Source organism: Archocentrus centrarchus, chromosome 4 (assembly GCF_007364275.1).
Source record: "Archocentrus centrarchus isolate MPI-CPG fArcCen1 chromosome 4, fArcCen1, whole genome shotgun sequence".
NCBI lineage: Eukaryota > Metazoa > Chordata > Actinopteri > Cichliformes > Cichlidae > Archocentrus > Archocentrus centrarchus.
The window spans coordinates 21,574,123-21,592,183 of record NC_044349.1 but is presented as its reverse complement, the minus strand read 5'-3'; the positions used below and the strand labels follow the sequence as shown (position 1 = coordinate 21,592,183).

General features: G+C 39.8%; 2 protein-coding genes across 4 annotated transcripts in view; one reads left to right on the top strand and one right to left on the bottom strand.

Annotated features, from left to right (window-relative positions):
* Positions 1-8,978: 8,978 nt before the first annotated feature.
* Positions 8,979-11,930, bottom strand: pole4 (polymerase (DNA-directed), epsilon 4, accessory subunit). 2 transcript variants are annotated; one of them, XM_030728418.1, is made up of 5 exons: positions 11,885-11,930; positions 11,523-11,777; positions 10,312-10,396; positions 9,474-9,515; positions 8,979-9,275 (listed from the first exon to the last, which is right to left on the bottom strand). In XM_030728418.1, exons 2-5 carry the CDS (start codon positions 11,772-11,774, stop codon positions 9,262-9,264), a joined length of 393 nt encoding a protein of 130 aa, XP_030584278.1. In that variant the 5' UTR covers positions 11,775-11,777; positions 11,885-11,930; the 3' UTR covers positions 8,979-9,261. The 2 variants fall into 2 exon arrangements, with proteins under 2 accessions (XP_030584278.1, XP_030584277.1); XM_030728417.1 differs by having other exon boundaries at positions 8,980-9,275; positions 11,882-11,925.
* Positions 11,931-14,408: 2,478 nt separating this feature from the next.
* LOC115778571 (serine/threonine-protein kinase NIM1) overlaps positions 14,409-18,061 on the top strand; it is a 28,116-nt gene continuing 24,463 nt past the window's right edge. For both annotated transcript variants that reach the window (XR_004019854.1, XM_030726665.1), the window contains exons 1-3: positions 14,409-14,489; positions 16,139-16,441; positions 16,692-16,960. Coding sequence is in view for 1 of the 2 variants with exons in the window: in XM_030726665.1 (XP_030582525.1) it covers positions 14,468-14,489; positions 16,139-16,441; positions 16,692-16,960 (594 nt within the window). In the remaining variant the exon portion in view is untranslated. The remainder of the gene's footprint in view (positions 14,490-16,138; positions 16,442-16,691; positions 16,961-18,061) is intronic.

Genomic DNA, 18,061 nt, shown 5'->3' with positions numbered 1-18,061 from the left:
AGACAAATTTTCAGTACATTGGCAGGGCAGTGCTGGAACAATGAGTCAAATTTCATGCAGAGAAATATTGCTTTAGACACTAATGTGGCACATATAATGGCCACATTTTGTTGGATTTGATCAATATGAGCCTGTCTAAGTTCCTGCGGCTCAACAGATCTTAAGAATGAACAAATTATCCTTTGGCTTCTGCAACACACTAAGAAATATTCAGACAACAAGGCATCCAGGGTTCTCCTATGGAACCCTGGACATGAAAATATGCAGACTGTCGACCGAGGGGTGTGTTTGGGATAAAGATGTGTATATGTGTGTGTGTGTGTGTGTGTGTGTGTGTGTGTGTGTGTGTGTGTGTGTGTGTGTGTGTGTGTGTGTGTGTGTGTGTGTGTGTGTGTGCATGTAAGAGAGGGGGGTTCAAGAATTTGACCCAAGAAATCAGGTTGGAATCTCAGCTGTAAAAACATACCTTCCACATGACTACAGGTCTGCCTGTGAGCCCTACATTTTATGGATATCTCTTCGGTGATTAAAATATCTCCTGTCAAGGTGTGGTGACCTGCAAACATGTGGGAAATCAAAAATAAAAGCAACAGCAATGAGTGATGGGGGTGACCAGGGTAATGTTAAGAGCTGGAGTTTTATGGAGGCATAGTAAGACCTCCAGGGGATGATGGAGGGCTTAACTCACTGAACTGGACTTGCAGACTTAACAGATTGGACTGTACCTGAAAGGGATTTGTAAGGGATAAAATGCAGGGGGCAAATACTTGATATAATCTTTGCAAGACAGCAAACTGGGAGGTGCATAAAACAGACAACAAGCTGTGTGGAATGCAATTTTGAATACAGAATTAGGCACAGCACATTTTTTTCATTGTTTTTTGTGCTTAAAACATTGAACAATAAGTGCTAATGAAATGTGGGCACATAACTAAAGGAGCAGTTACAGCTTGCAATTCCTTGTTAACCTCGCCACCATGGGAGAGACCAAAGAGCTGTCTAAGGACATCAGGGGCAAGATTGCTGACCTTCACAAGCTTGGAATGCTTTGTGAGAAAATGGAAGCTATTGGTATGATTATTTGTAAATGGAAGAAAGACAAAATTACTGTCAATCACCTTCAGGCAGGGGCCCCAAGATCTCATCTTGTGCAGCTTCAGTGATCATTGGAATAATGAGGGAAAACCCCAGGAATACAAAGCAGGACCTCATTCCCCAAGAGAACCACCGGTAACATGTTGCAAGGTTATGGTTTAAAATCCTGCAGTACCTGCAATGTGCGCTTGCTCAAAAAAGCCCATTCAAATGAGAGTTTCAAGGTTGCAAGGTTATTAGATGAAACCAAAACTGGGCTGTTTGGCATCAATCAAATCAGGGCATTTGGAAAGAAAAGACTGTTGACTGTGACCCAAGGAACACCATCCATACCAAACACCCCCAAAGCAAAATGTTCCATATTATGCTTTTTTTTGGGGGGGGGGGGGGGGGGGGGGGGGGGGGGGGGGGGGGGGGGGGGGTTCTGCCAAGTGTACAGGATAGTATAGCATCTACAGTGTGACCTCCCAGTCTGAGGCCATGGTTCTCAGTTGGAATGGGGGTTGTGCTCACCCAATGCTCACCCAAATAAGTATCTCAAGGTGTTCTCCACAAATGAGGGAAGAGCAGAGCAGGATATTGACAGATGGACTGGGTTGGCAACGGCAGTGTAGTGGATGTTGTACCGGTCTGTTGTGGTGAAGAGAGAGGTGAGTATTTAGCTTTCGATTTATCAGTCGAGCTTCCTTTCAACCCTCACCAATGACCACAAGCTGTGGGTAGTGAACAACAAAAAAAAAAAGATTGTGGATACAAGCAGTGGAAATGAGGTGTCTGGGCTCTCAGAGATAAAATGAGGAGCTCGATCATTTGGGAATGGCTCAGAGTAGAGCTGCTACTCCTACATCAAAAGGATCCAGATGAGGATGCTTGCTAAGTGAGGTGGTTTGGCCATGTGCAGGGCAGACTCAGGACACACTGCAGAGATGATACTTATTAGCTGGCTTAGGAACACTTCAGTGTTCCCCCAAGAAAAAAACAAAAGGAGGCTTCTGGGGAGAGGAAAATCTGGGCATCCCTGCCCCAGCAATCCAGACCGAGATAAGAAGCAGAAGATGGAATGGAATGCGTACAGGACAACAACATCATAAAGATGGAAAAATCTTGGATGAGAACCTCCTTCACTCAGCCAGAGCATTGAAAATGTATTGTTTGTGGGTCTTCCATCAAGAAAATGATTCAAAGCATACAACCAAGACAACCAAAGAGTGGTTCAAAAAGAAGCACCTTAAGAGGAATGACCTAGCCAGTCTCTGGACCTTAATCAAACAGAAAACCTATCGAGGGAGCTGAAGTTTTATGTATCCAAACGACAACATAGAAACCTTAAATATTAGAGAATATCTGCAACGAGGAGTGGCCAAAAATCCCTACTGAGTGTGTTCAAACTTGATGAACAATGACAAGAAATATTTGACAGCTGTGCTTGCCAACAAAAATTACTATTACTAGTATTTAATCATATGTTCCAAGGGGATATTTCTTTCCTTCATTTCTTCATAAGTGTTTAAAATGATGACATAAAGTGTCTAGTTTGTCACTCAGTGTGTCTGCTAGCTAAAGGTACTGCTGCTGTATATCCCAGGGAGAGAAAAGAATGAGATATAACTTCACTCAGAGATAGAGAAACATGTAAGAAAGAGAGGACAGGAGAGGAAGAAGAGAGGTTATGTTTAAAGGTAAGGACTGCTCAGTGACATTTGATAAACTGGAAATTTAAATCTTTCATGTAATGTCCTAATTTTTTAAAATCAGATGTTGGATCTGTATAGGATGTGAATATATTGTGAAATGTTCTGCAAAACAAACTGAGTTATACTAACTTTGTGTTACCCAAACATTGCATGAAAATACTCCGCAGTTTAGTGCAGGAGAAACAGGTTAGCTTGCTTTACTGTGGTGAATTTGCAGTAAAACTGTGTAGGACTGGTAGAGTGCAGCTGTGGTGTTCACGGTTAGTGTTAGGTTACATCAAGTGTAGCATCAAGCTCCTTTATACCAACTTTATAAGGTCTAGTATAAGACAGTATAAACAGTATACTGTCAGTGTGTCATGGTTCTGGCCCGGTGGCCCGGTGTGTTTAGTTCCTTTTTGTGTAGTTTTGTTTTGTTTTACTTTTTGTGTTGTGTTTCTTAGTTTTTACAGTTTAGTTTCTCAATTTGTTGTTTAAGTGTTCTGTTATTCAGATTTCCCTTCGTTTGTGTTCTTGTGTCTGTTTGGTTCCCGTGTCTTGGCCCTTCTGTGTTTAGTTTCCCTTCCCATTGTTTCCATGTGTGGTGTTTTGGTTCCCTCTCCCTTAGCTCTAGGGTTTAGTTCTCCCTGTGGTTTTCCCTTAGTGTCCCTCCCTTGTCTTGTGTCTGTCTTCCCCATGTTGTCAGCCTGTATTCAAATAGGTGTCTGTTTAGTCATATGTTTAGATTCCCTCTGTGTCAGGTTTCCATGTGTTAAGTCTGCGTGTGTGTTAAGGTTGGTCACTTCCTGTTTTATTTTGACAGTCTCGTGTTCCTTGTGGTTTGTGTTTAGTTTTGCTTTCCCTGTGTAATTATGGTCAGCTGTGCCCCTCACCTGCTGTCACTCTCCTCATTAGCCCTGGTGTATTTGTTGTCTGCTTTTGTCTTTTTCCTTTGTCGGGTCCTTGTCAGTATAGCGTCTCTGACATTCCTGCTTTGTGTTTTGTATTTCGAGTTTCAAGTCTCGAGTTTTTGAGTAGCTGGCCCCAGACCAGCCTTGTCTTTCTAAGTTTGTACAATAAAATGAATTACAAGTATAGCTCTTGCCTTGGAGTCCTGCATTGAGGTCCTCTCTGCCGTGCCTGCCGCAGCAGTCGTGACATAGTGCAGGGGGTGGAAATTAGTCCAAATAGTTTGTGAAACATCTGCTTACATTTTGCTGAATTCAGCTGTGTAAATCCACAAAGAGCAGTAAACCTCAGAGCAGCAGCATCACAGGTCAGCTGATCACAGCCTGTACACAAAGAAAATCTACTGGAGCTCCCAATAGAAATTACTGAGTTCTCATTCTTTTCCCCATGCTTAGCCACTACAACCAGTCTTAGGGTCACCCCTCCTGCCGAATCCAACTTTAACCCCTGACTGTGCTAATTTTTTTAGGCTGGAGGTAAAGTCACCCTCTGTAATGCAGGCAACAGCAAAGAGATATTTGTTCAAATTCTCTTTTGTTTTCTTTGCTTGTTTTCTACATGCAGTGAGTGTTCAAGCTAAGTACATTTATTAGAATTTAGATTGAAATTAAGTTCGTATTCCTATGTACTTATAGTACTTTATTACTATATTAATATAGCATGAAATCCTTTGCACAAAAATAGCTGGTAGAAATGTCTTACAAAGAGCTACTTTCTTACTTTTTACTTTGAGTATGTTTCAGAGCCTGTACTTTTTCACTTTTACTTGAGTAAATAAATTGATTCAGTACTTCAACTTTTATCAGAGCAATTTAACACAAGTATCTGTACTTCTGCTTAAGTAAAGAATGTCTGTACTTTTACCACTTCTGTTATGTTAAAACCTTTTCTTTACCTTAAAACTGAAAAGGGTCTTGGCTGCATTAAATGTCACTCTAATTTGTTTTACTAGTTTGTTATAAATAGCTAAGCAGTAAAAGTTAAGCTTTAAAAAGCTTATGGGTTAAAGCTTATTACAGCATGCCAGTTTTTTCCCATCATTATAAAGGTGAAGCATTAGGCCAGACAGCCCTAGATTCATATCTCATGTTCTGCTCTGGACAGAGGAAAGCTCTGCATTTTATCTTCACATGAGATTTCCTTCATGGAATGTCTTAATCGACTGTGGAAATAAAATGATGTCCAATGCTTAAATGTGCGATTATATTTTATTAGAACAGAGCGCTGCATGCTCCCCTGTGCCAGTCAGGCATTCCTCTGCAGGGAGTTGACTGGTGCTCTTCTAGACGCAAATATCTGTGCTTCACACAGCTCTGTTTCATTACCCCCCGAAACACTAAACCCAGAAAATCAGCTTAAACACACTCAGCCATTTATTTTGAAAATCCCCACTATAAAAACTCAGAGGGTCTTGACTGAGCCTGGAGTGAGAAACTGGACACTTTGGATATGTTTAAAAATTGCTGCCAAGAAGAAAAACACACGTCTGAGGTCCAGAGAGATCCAGATACATTCCTAATGCAATCTTGAGGGTCTGTGTGATTTTTCTCAGTGTCGCTGTGTTGAACAAGAAATCTGACCTTCAACATTTCACCACTGGCTATGGTGTGCTCCAAAATTCACTGTTGCAGCAATGGGAATGACATAATATTTATTTCGCTTTCTAAGAGATTTACTGTTAGTAATATTTGGAAAAATAAACATCTTACATAGTTCATCATGATGTCAAATACAGACCATCTTTCATGTATCACCTACAGTTTCATTTGCTTTGGAAAGTATGACAAGAACAGGTTTGTAGAAAAAATTGTTTAATTGATGCAGTCGAGGAGTCTAAAAGCTGGACTGACCTTGAGCCAAAAATACCCAGTGGCATCAGTAAACAGTCAGGTCATTGTACTCCTAAAGGCTTCACTGAGACTAACCTGTTCCCTCCAAATACTGACATCCCCAAATTGAAAAGTCAACCCAAATTAATCCAGTACATTCTTTACTCCGAAAGAAGCCAAAATAATCTTGGCCCAGCTAATAATAGCTTATCAGAGTTATGTCAGTACTGACTGATAACAGACAAGAATTCAAGGGAAGTATAAACACCAGAGACATGTCAAAATCCTTTAAACCCCTTTAAAAATAGTTATTAGTGTAACACCTGCAAACATACATGTGCAAACAGTATAAACTGCAAAAACAGAGTTTGTATAATATCTAACAAGCTTGAAAGTCAATATTTAGTATGACTACATTTATTCTTCAATGCGGCCTGAGCTTTCTTGGGCCGCTTTCTTATAATTTCTTGTAGTCTTCGGGAATTGTTCTCCAGTATTCTTGAAGGGCATTCAGAGATCTTCTTTGGATGTTGGCTGCCTTTTGTTGTGTTCTCCATCAAGATGATCGCACACTGCTTCAGTAATGTTGAGGTCTGGGCTCTGGGAAGGTCAATCCATGACTTATGGTGCTCCACTGTGTGTTTTTCTACCCTTTTTACTGCTTTTACTACACTGGCAGTGTGTTTGGGATCACTGTCATGCTGAAAAATGAAGGAGCTGCCAATCAGATGCTTTCCAGATGGTATTACACAGTGGATCAAAATCTGAGTCTGCATTTATACATTTACACCACTGGTTTAAAGGAAGCCCTAAACCATGAAAGAACCTCCACCGTGTTTTACAGATGAGTGCAGACACTCACTGTGACTCTTTCCTGACCTCTTCTGTACATAATGACAATGAGGTGAACCAAAAATTTCTCATTTGGGAAGAAAGATATGATTTAAACTTGGTTGTCACTGATTTTCAGTCCAGTTCTTGTGTAATTTAGCATACCTCAGTCTTTTCTCCGTTTCCCTTCCTTAAGCTGTGGCTTAAGAAAGGGAAACAGTGGAAGGGGGGCTGCCAAGAAAGTCCCACTTTCCCATCAGATAATTTCTGATGAGGCTTCAGTGAACAGTAGATGGATGAACTGAAGGGCCACATGCATCGGTCAGGTCCTGTGTCACGTCTCTGCTAGATTTTTTTTCCTACTTTTTAAGGTCATGACTTTCAGACACTGTTCATCAGATAGTTTTTTTTTTTAGGCCACTTCTTCTTTTGCCCCCCACTTGTCCAGTTTCATACTGCACACCATGCCAAGATATGTAAAGATTCTTTGGGAATCACCTTGTGGGTGCAAAAATATTCTTTCATAACTGTCAAACTGTTTTCTTTGGTATTTTTTTATAGATTCATCTAAAGAAATGGTAACAAAGGATGTGCTTTTGCTAGTAACAAAGTGCCTAAAGATACGATTTAAACTTGGTTCTTTGTTAAGGTGTCTGTTATGCGTAGACACAACACTGGTTCATCACTTTAGTTAGGTGCCTTTCTTACACTTGAATGATTTATAGGTCAGCATTAAGTGGCTTATTAAAAAAAAACATTCCTCTGAAAAAGGTCTGGCCAGGGACTGGATTGAAAAGGAAGAAACACTTTGAATGACCTTCAGAAAGCCCAGAGAACTATTGGTCAAGATCATTTAAAAAAATTACAAGGTCTGGCTGCTTGGAAGTAAAATATAGAGAGATGGAGGGGATTGCTCAAGAGTTTTGTACAGTATTGTAAAAAATTGTTAATGATCACTTTGATCTCCAAAAACTACTTAACATGTCATTCCATCATTTAAATACAAGGAACAAATCCTTCAAATGCATTAACAAGGGCAGGACCCTGGACAGCTCCAACATCACTGGATAAGCACCTTTACTTTAGAGCAGGCTGTTGGAAAAAAAGAGATCCATGTGATCTTTGCAGGAGTATAAAAAGAATTTAGGGTGGTCTAAATATCTATTTGGTTCCCACTGATATAAAGCTGGTGAATCAATGTCAGACCATAAAAAAAACAATTGTTAAATGCAATCAAGTCTGCATTGCACTGTTCTCTTTGCTTTTAATGTCACTGTACATATTTCAAATGGAAAAATTCCACTAAAGCCTGGCAATATTTCTCTCACAGCTGTACTACTAATGCAGAGAGTGACAAAGATGGCTGCACAGATTTCATTCTGTTGTTTAAAACATACTTTTATTTCTTGTACAGTGAGCAGTAGGGTTTAATCCCGGGATCCGGGATTCCCGGGAAATGCGATCAGAACCATTTCCCGTTTCCCGGGAAACGTTAGACGGGAAACCGGGAAAAAAGTCGCGCGCGTCGATTTGACTTTCAGAAAGAAAAGAAAGCTTCAGAATGTTAAATTTAAGGAAATATTGAGAGAAGGGTTTGTTTAATGCGAAAAGCATTACTCTTCATTTCAGGCACCTTCAGCCTCTGTTTAAGGCTTCAGCCTTCATCTCAAGCGTTTTAATAGAGGTATTACACAGTTGTACTTTTTTCCTCTTTAATTTGTTGAAATCGTAGGCAATGTGTTTACCCTAAGGTATTTTGTATTATATAATTTTATATTATTATATATTGTTATATTGCATTATATAGCCTATAAAATATGCCTGCCCTGAACAATAAAGAAATATCTGTTTAACTTCGAGTGTTTCTTTTCCTCGTTTGCAGCCGCTTACTAACAATCATGAATTAGGATACGGGCCTAATGTGTGAAGAAATTATCATGAAATAGATTGATTTAACATATTTCGCTTTTAAAATGGAGTTGAGTAAAATGTATATTTTTTTAGGCTATAAGGATTGGCCAGTTTTTCAAAAGACGATTCACAGCGAACCTACTTTAACCCTCAGACACGGTGTTATAAATTTGCTGTTGCCAGAATGGCAATGACCAAGTCGTAGTGCATTACTCAAGGCCCTGTGTTATGCCATATTATAGTGTAGTACATTAGTTAACTTTTCAATGACTACTACAGCGTTCCACTGGTGGAGATATAGTGCAACAGATGTCGCCACGACAGCGTGGCTGAGCCTTTATCAATGCTGTGGAGATGAACCGTATTGTTTTGCACCAGCAGTTGTAAAATATCTTGGTATAATTCCATGTACAATGGAGGAATATTCGAATTATATTTGTTAAGGGACTGTTGAGGAACGATACAACACCGCATAGCTCGAGCACTCGAATGTCGAGATGTAGGTTTTATTGCGTTAATCAAGCCGACGTTGCCCCCTACTGGGCATAACAGGACATAGCTGGAAAGCTACCGCTACAATATCACAATAGGTTAAGGCCGACACAGGCTACAGAAGGCCTAATTAAAATAAAAAAATAAATAAACTTTTTCCCGGGATTCCCGGGAAATGGCTCGTCATTTCCCGGGATTTGATTCATGTCATTTTCGGGAAAAATATTAAACCCTAGTGAGCAGTATTCCACAAGTATTTACAAAAAATTTACACATCTCCATCATGTCTTCAAAGCATGAAAAATCTTAAGGGACCATTGTATAAAAGCATTAATAAATGTTGAACTTCAAATTTTGACTTAGAAAAGCAGCAGCTAGTTTCCAACAATGACTTATGACCCTGTAATAAAAACTTTGTTGGATGGCTGCAGACAGTTTTGACCAGTCTCCTGAAACAGTCTTTAATCGAGTGTGCCTGTAGAGAAAATAAAGAGTTAGTACAACATGAGCTGGCTCAATACTGAGGCAATTAAGTCTATTAAATGGGTAAAACTTTGAAAATAAATTTAGTATTAAGCAGAATACTCATTTTTTTTGCATGTGAGGAATTTAATGAGCCTCATGATCCAAAGCACTTAAATTTTTTTTCCCCCACAATCTTTGCATAGCTTACCTTCAAGAAATGCAAACTCATCTATGGCCTCTATTGCGTTGTCTATGGGGTCAAAAGAAAAAGAGTTACATTTTTACCAGCCTGTCATATCAGTCAGTGTTGTACCAACCTACATATAAAATAATTTAGATTTCTGTGTTATTTCAAATACTCAGGACCTGTTCTGAACAGCTCAACTTGAACAATAAAACCACAAACCACATGTCAAACTCAAAGCCATTCAGCTTTTAATCCAAACCGTATATCAGTTTAGGTTCTCCATATAACTGAGTTGTAGCTGTGGTTTGCACAAAGACCCACACCTTGTGCACATGCCAAACTAAACAGACGGGTGTGCCTCAGAATGGGACCAAAAAGGAAAGTTGATGCTGAAAGCAGAAAAGAGGGGTGGGAGACAGAGTTCTTCTCTACGGAGTACAAAGAGAGGCCTGTGAAGTGTGTTTGAGTTGTAATTTTGATATTTGAATCTACATGCCAGAAGAAATGTGGAGTCATAGACAGGGAACAGAGAAACACAACTACAGCACAATGTTTCTTCAAGCCAAATCTCACAGTTCTATTCTATTCAGTGGCTGTCATGTCATGTACTCAGGCTCATGGAGCAGGTTATATTATCATCTTTGGGCAAGATACTAAACCCCCGATCCATCCACTGGCATGTGATTGTGTGAATGTTAGGTTAGAAACACTTAGGCATAGAAAAGGCGCTTGTAAAGTTGTAGAAAGTAAGCATTTTGAGTGCTCAAAATGAGTAGAGGAATGATATACAGTACCAGTCCATTCACCATTTATGTGTGTTGTGTGCAAATGGTAATGAGCATATTTTTAATGCACTTACCTAAGTCTTTTCTTTGCAAGGTTTTCCTCTTCCCTTGCTGTGCATATACAAGAGCATCTTTGGCAATCATCTCAACAAACAATTCCTGTACAAAAATAATAATTCAAAATCAAACCCTGAAACTAGTACAAATGGACTTTATTATTATTATTATTATTAATAATAATAATAATAATAATAGGAGCCACTGATGAAATAGGTTTGTGCTGAAATGAACTTTAAAGGACATGGGACCTGGTTTTGCACAGTACATTTCTTAATCTTCTTCTTTTGGCTGTTCCCTTTAGGGGTCACCACAGCATATCGTCTGCCTCCACCTCACCCTATCTTCCTCTGTCCCACCAACCTTCTGCATGTTCTCCTTCACTACATCCATGAATCTTATCTGTGGTCTTCCTCTTTTTTTCCTGCCTGGGAGCTCCATCTTCAACATCCTTTGTCCAGTATATCCACTATCCCTCCTCTGCACATATCCAAACCATCTCAACCTTGCCTCTTTAACTTTGTCTCCAAAGCATTCAACCTGAGATGTCCCTCTGGTCATCCTGGTCAGTCCCAATGAAAATCTGAGCATCTTCAGTTCTCCTACCTCTGGCTCTGCTCCTGTCTTTTTGTCAGTGCCACCATCCCCAAACCATACATCATACGATCTTGTAAGCCTTCCCTTTCATTCTTGCTGCTATCCTTTTGTCACAAATCACCCCTGACACTCGTCTCCACCTGCTCCAGCCTGCCTGTGCTCTTTTCTTTGCCTCCATTGTGCACTGTCCCTTGCTTTGAGTGGTTGACCCCAGGTATTTAAAGTTATCCACCTTCATTACTTCTCCTCCTTGCAGACTCACTGTTACACCTGTCTCCCTCACTCATATGTATTCTGTTTTGCTTTTACTGGCTTTCATTCCTCTCTAGCAGTTAGTTCAGTTTGGCTCTAACATTTCAGTTAGACATCAATATAGTTAAACATATTTCTTCTTGAATAAGTTATGTATCTATAGCAAAGGTTAACCTATCTAAGTTAAACTGTACTTCAGTAGTTTCAGGATGATAAGCTTGGCTCATGACTGGTGATTACACTAAACTGAAATACAAACTTTATTATTAAACTATTAAACTTTATTACAAAATGTATTATTTTTGTCTGCATTGAAATCCACAAAAGAAGCCAGTATCGTTTTATATACCAGGACTCGATAGGATATCAGTAACCTCACCGTGGCTTTAGCGATGATGAACACAGACTCCTGGCTGGCGAGGGCCACGTCTGGGTCGGTCTTCATCAGAGCCTTGATGCGGGCCAGCGGGAGTTTGGACAGCCGGCTGTGGCTCACGGCGGCGGCGGGGCCCGTCTGCTGCTGCGGCTGGCCGATGTCCTCCGCCTCGGCCCCGCGGGTCTCCTCCTCACTCCCACACCGGTCAGGGTCGTGCTCCGTTGCGGTCACAAAACTCGTCACTGTTGCTGCCATTCTCTGATATTTTAAACAAAGGTTATGATTAAAAAAAAAACACACACGCACACAAAAAAATACCTATAATTTAATAGCTACATGTCACAAATAACAACATCAACAACCACGGTAGGCGCGCGCCAGCATGTGGTTCCGGGCTTTCGTGAGTGGGCTTGTGCTGATTCGTCGGTCAGTGAAGGCCCCGCCAACTAATTCTCGGCGGTGATTGGGCAGATTGTGCAGCCAGGCCTGGCTATTGGCTAGAGTTAAGCGTCCATCAACGTACGTTGTCGCCTAGAGAAGCTGGTGTAGACGGAGCCCTGGAATACAAATTACTACTAATAAGGGCGTGGATGTGAAGTTGCGGGTGAAATTGGCAACAAATGGTGGTAATACTTTGTTATTCTAAGGTTAGAATATATGTTAAAACTTAATAATTTCACTTTTTTTTGCTTACACTAAATGTGATTTTTTTTGTGTGGTTACATTTACAGAAAATTTGCAACCTCAACTTTACTTAGTATTTCCACTGGGGGGCAGTAGAAACAAGCTGGAAAAACAGCACTGACCATGCAGTATGTGAACTTGCTGAAAAATAGCTTGTGAAAATTTCTATCCAGCAACCTTTTCTGGCTATGATAAAAAGTCTTCCCTACACACTCACTTAATAAAAGCCAGACTTCTGAAACGTGCATGTCTTGCTGAGCCAGTCCAAATGTGGGACATTGTGTCAAAATGTGGACGGGGGGCAAGGAATCAAAACGCTGTGCAGTCCCACTTAAAGAGAGAAATCTGATCACTTAGCTGTAAGACAGTAATGGGGAAATATTTCTTCTTCTTCTTCTTCTTCTTTCTGATTGGCTAGTGTATTGAATTTAAACTAGGGACAGTAAACCTAATACAGCTTTATTATTATCATTATTATTATATTATTCAGCTATTTTCCAGTTCACTAGTCAAATTGCAAAGGTAGAAATAACACACAGCCCACCTAGTTTTAAAGGGTATGGATATTTTTGTCAAAGCATAAAAATTGCAGAGCTCATTGAATTTGCCTTTCATGAATGTTTCCATGTGTGTAACTGTTTTCATTGGGTTTAATTTCATTCAGGAAAGTTATCCAAAACATTTATTTTAATTTAAATTTTTTTGTCAGTAAAACTTGTTGTCACCATCTGATATGATTTTACTACAACTGTCAGTTTCACACCTAAATTTCACACAAAAACTAAGGAAATTTGTGTTTGGGGCGATTATTTCTTTGTTGTAACAATGCTTCTTAGCAATAACTTTTATACTCTTTATCACTCTGTTTATTTCCCCTTAAATGCTGCCACATTTGTAAGGAAAACGCATTTGTGGGTTGCACTCATGAAAAACTTGCCAAATCTCCTCTACCAATGCCAAACAGCTTATTCTGCCACTGACTCTTCTTTGATGTCTTTTATTGGATTGGATGATTGAAATCTGAAGAAACAAGACACACTGGCAATTTAACAATTTATTAATTTAACAAACAGAGGCCTCAGCAGCATGTGGTCGAACCATACACTTCCACAACATCTTGGTACCTCCTCCTCATGCTGGTCATCAGCTTGGTCACACACTGCTGTGGGATGGTATCCCATTCTTCAACCAACATTTGTCGCATCAGTCAGTGTGGTTGTGTTGGTCACCCTGCCACAATCAGCACACCCATGCTGATCTCACAAGTGTTCAGTGAGGTTGAGGTCAGGCCTCCTGGCAGCCCTATGAGACCAGAGATTGACTGTGTGCAGTCTGTTCCGGATTGTCTGGGTAGAGAGTTGTTGCCATATTACTAAAAACTTAACTGCAAACAGTTAGAAGACTGCCTACCTGCCTGCCTAAGTGCTGACATGGTGAGGACACAGGCTTCTTGTGGTGTCATCTTCTTGGGATGCTCACTCTGCAGCCTCTCTCTGACATCCCCCAGTATATGGAAATTGAACTTCAATTTGGAGATGGCACCGGGGCGCACTCCAAATAATGCTGCAGCTTGGTTTTGTGGAACACCAGCCTGAAGTTGCCCACTGGCACAGGTCCTATCCAGATCAGTTAAACATGCCATGTTTGGAGCAGACACCAACTGACCACTGTAGCAGGGTCCATGCTCACAGGTGCTGCTCATCAGGCACTGATCAGGCACCTGATTGTCAGTACCTGGGGTATCAGAAGCTCAAAACAAGAGTCAACAGAATAATAGAATAGAATAAGCTGTTTGGCATCGGCAGAGAAGGTGTGTGTAGTTTTTCATGGGTGCAACCTACATACTCAACTCTGCTGCTCAACCCTTTTCCTTACAAATGTGCCAGCATTTAAGGGGAAATAAACAGACTGACAAACAGTTTAAAAGTTATTGCTAAGAAGCATTGTTACAACAAAGAAATAATGAAACAAACACAAATTTCCTTACTTTTTGTGCTGAGTTTACAATACATATGCTCTAATCTGGAAAGAAAACTTATTAGCTTGCTTTCATGTGTAAGTTACATCAGCATTATCATCAGAATGAGAATGAGGCCTGCTTATTTGAATATTTGAAAGTATGTTTTCAGCATTTCCATTGTGCCAGTTTATGTCAGCAGTCCACTAATACTCTCTGTTAATAGGATTGTGAGGAGCGCTTTAGCCCTCTGACACTCCATGCACATGTTCAGCCACAGTCAGGTGCTACAGCCTGAGGAAGCAATATGAAGGACTCACAACTCCCAGGTAAGCTTTAGATTATTAATTAGTACTATTACTGTTATTGATCAATTAATACAAATTTTCCTTGTGCCGTTGTTTTCAAATTCACATGTGTATTGTCTTATTAAGCACTTTAAATCATCTGCACACCTGATTATTGCATGAAGCCTCTTTTATTAACTGCAGACTTGGTAATTAGTTAAAGTCAGGACAGCCATATTTGGGTTTTTTTAATGTAAATATTTTAAGTTTCAAAAGTGGCAGATTGGGGACTGAATCTAGTGAATATACGTGAATTTTTCACATGAAAACGAAAGAGGACTTTGCAAGCTACTCAATAAATGATTGCATTGCCCTGTGTGTTGGATAGGCAAGCAGTAACACTCGTAGACAGATCTTATAAGAATATTAGAAATTTTTGGTCAATATTAAATTCTTTTCTGAGCAGATCCAAATGTGTTAGATACCCATGGCCTCTTAGAAGTGTAATCCTAATTGGGCAACTCTGTTTATTCTTGTTCGGCCAATCAAGTCTTCATTAGTATCCTATAAATAGCTGTCTGAGCTAAATGACACACTAATTCTCTATCTAAAAAAGCCAACTAATCCCCAGCTAAATTTGATCAGCAAAGACGAGGAGGAAGAGGAAGAAAGGTATTAGCGCAGAGTAATGTTTAAAATCAATTTATTATTTTTGGTAATGTTTGACTGATCGGTTGATCTCGTGCGCAGTCGTTTTTGAGAGGCTGTGCGTGCTCTCAAAGATGCCCCACACAGGATTCAAGTAGCCAACCTGGCAGCTGACCCGATTGCCGGGTCAGACGGGGGACTTTGTGCAACACTTAGACCATACTCAACAGTTTCCTGTAGAAACAAAAGAAACACTGTACGAGGCCAGCATGCAAGTCAAAGCATTGTTCTGTTTGAGAGTAATTTGTTCTCATATTTGTAAAATTAAGTTAACATGCTGATTCTTAAGAACTGTGTCCAAGAAATGAAAACTTCAGTTCCCAGAACAGAAAAAACAGGAAAGGCCAATATATCCTGCTTTTGTCCATTATTAAAAATGAAAATGCACATGCCGAAAAACATTTACCGCGATCCAAAAAGAAATCTGATTTCCTACCTAGTAGTCCTCACACCAACACCCCAGAGGTGCTATGTTGTAAGTATTGTTAGATACTATGTGCGGGGGAGCAGTAACCAAATAATTCTTATTTGTTATTCTTAATTTTTGTACCCCTAAAACAAAATGATACAACATCAATAGACCAGCATTTGGAAATTAATTTAAAACCTACAAAATTGGATATAATTTGCTACGTTCTTGTTTTATCAAAGCATAATTTTCAATATTTGGCACTGACAACTTACACCCTAACTGCAGACAAAAATTCAGGTTAGATGTGACAGAATAGAACCCAGACATTTTGTCTTATGTGTGATGTACAGTTATATAGGAAGGAAGTTAACATGGAGGTCAATCTTATTACCAACGTCTTGTGCAGCACTACTTACACAACTTGTGTGCGCACTGAGTTTTGTAAGTGTAACACAAAGGCGTGTGCCTGATGTTAGCTCTGTCCAAAATTTAAAAAGCATCTTTATATTTCTGCTGTTTCACACAAAGCTGCTGCTAATGCTTCAGCTCTTCTCGTGTCTTTCATTTCAAGCCATTAAAATGCATCTGTGGCCGAAGCAGAAAACGAGCAAAAAATCCAAAAATGAGTCTCCGAAGACACAAAAACCAGCCAAGTCCCACATACCTGCTGCCACGTGTGCCATCCCACAGCTGACCGAAGCTGAGAGAGTGACGCAGTCTCCATTTGAGAGGCTCATCTATGACATGACACACAATGAGAAGGTTGTCAATGACCTCATGCTCGGACGACGGGTTGGCTTTTATGAGCTGCGTGGAGAAATCGGGCAAGGCAACTTCTCTACAGTTAAGCTGGGCATCCATGCCTTAACAAAAGGTAAAGAACCATCAGTTATTTCTGCTGTTTTATCCCAATTTTTCAGTCACCATCGTGCATCTTTTTAATGCCGTTTGCTGTCTCAAACTCATTTCTGTTACGCTGTTTTCAGCTTTGATCTTTATCGGATTCTGTTACAAACTGACCTTTAGGGAATCATAGCTGCAAATAATCAACCCTTAACTTCATCAGACCTTCTTTAAATCTGTTACTGACAGTTAACCATTTTCCCATACCTGTTCTGTCTCAGAGAGAGTAGCTGTTAAAATCATGGACAAGCTGCATCTGGATAAAAAGAAACAGCCTCTGAATTCCTCAGAGATCAGCTGCATGGAGAAGCTGTGCCACCCCAACATAGTGCGCCTTTATGAGGTGATGGAGACGAGCCGGAAGCAGTATCTGGTCATGGAGTACGGCAGCGGTGGAGATTTGTTCTCTCGAATCACCACAAGAGGGAAGCTTAATGACCTGGAAGCCAAGCTGGTCTTTGCACAAATCATCTCTGCTGTCAAACACATGGTGAGCTTCAGTTTCAGTGTAAATCTGCTCTGTGCTCTGTGGCACAGCAGGAATCTGTGGCTTGTTTATTATTCTCATTAAAATACAGGAACTAAAGTTTAATTGTTTTAAAGGCTCAGGCTCTAAATATTTTGACTACATTCTTTTTGAGTGTATTCATATTGTTTGGGCATTTTTGCTTTCATTTTTATTGCAGTCAGTAGAGAGCTGACTGAAATAAGAAAAGAGAGAATAAAATCAAACAAATAATTCCTAGCTGGACTCAAAAGTTGCATGATCAGAGTGAAACCTGAAAAGAAATAGAAATGAAAATGACCAAATACGAAAGTGATGCAAGCAAATTCCAGAAATATCAGTAAAAAAAGAAATCTCGAGTACTTAAATAGGACTTTTTTTACTCAATTTGAGCACACAAAAGGCTTTTTCATTGCAAGCCTCCTTCACCCATTTGCCTTTTTCTATGCCCAAGCACCTTTAACCTAATACACAAGCAGTCACACTATGATGGAGGCACTGGGGTAACTCAGGGTTCAGTAAGGATACTTTAACATCCAGGTTGGAGAAGCCAGGGATCAAACCACTGACCTTCTGATTGGCAGATGACCCATTCTACCTCCTGAGCCACAGCCACCCACTAACAATGAGAATAGTTTGATTGCCATTAATTAATCCATCCATCCATAGATCCATCCATCCATCCATCCTCTTCCACTTCTACTTGTCTTTTTCATTTAGGTTTTAATCTTTTTTTTCAAGCTGTTTTCTCATCAAAAATTGCCTATAAAAATTGTAAAAATGTTCAATTAAAGAAAAAATAAACCCTAACTCTTCATGCAAATCAAGAAATGCTGTTAATTTTGTAATTTTAAAAAATTTGTTCCAAAAGTTTCAAAATTTTTGTGTCTTTCAAATTTATGTTTGCTGATTTGTGTCCAAAAATAGTTTAAAAAAAAATAGTAAAATTTAGCTATTTTGGGGCAAAAAAATCATTCTGAAATCCACAAAAGCAAAGCTTGAGAAGAATAATGGACATTTTCTATTGTTACTTGCATCTGCAATTTATTGTGGTCACTAACCAAAAACTCCTCCAATTGGTGCTGC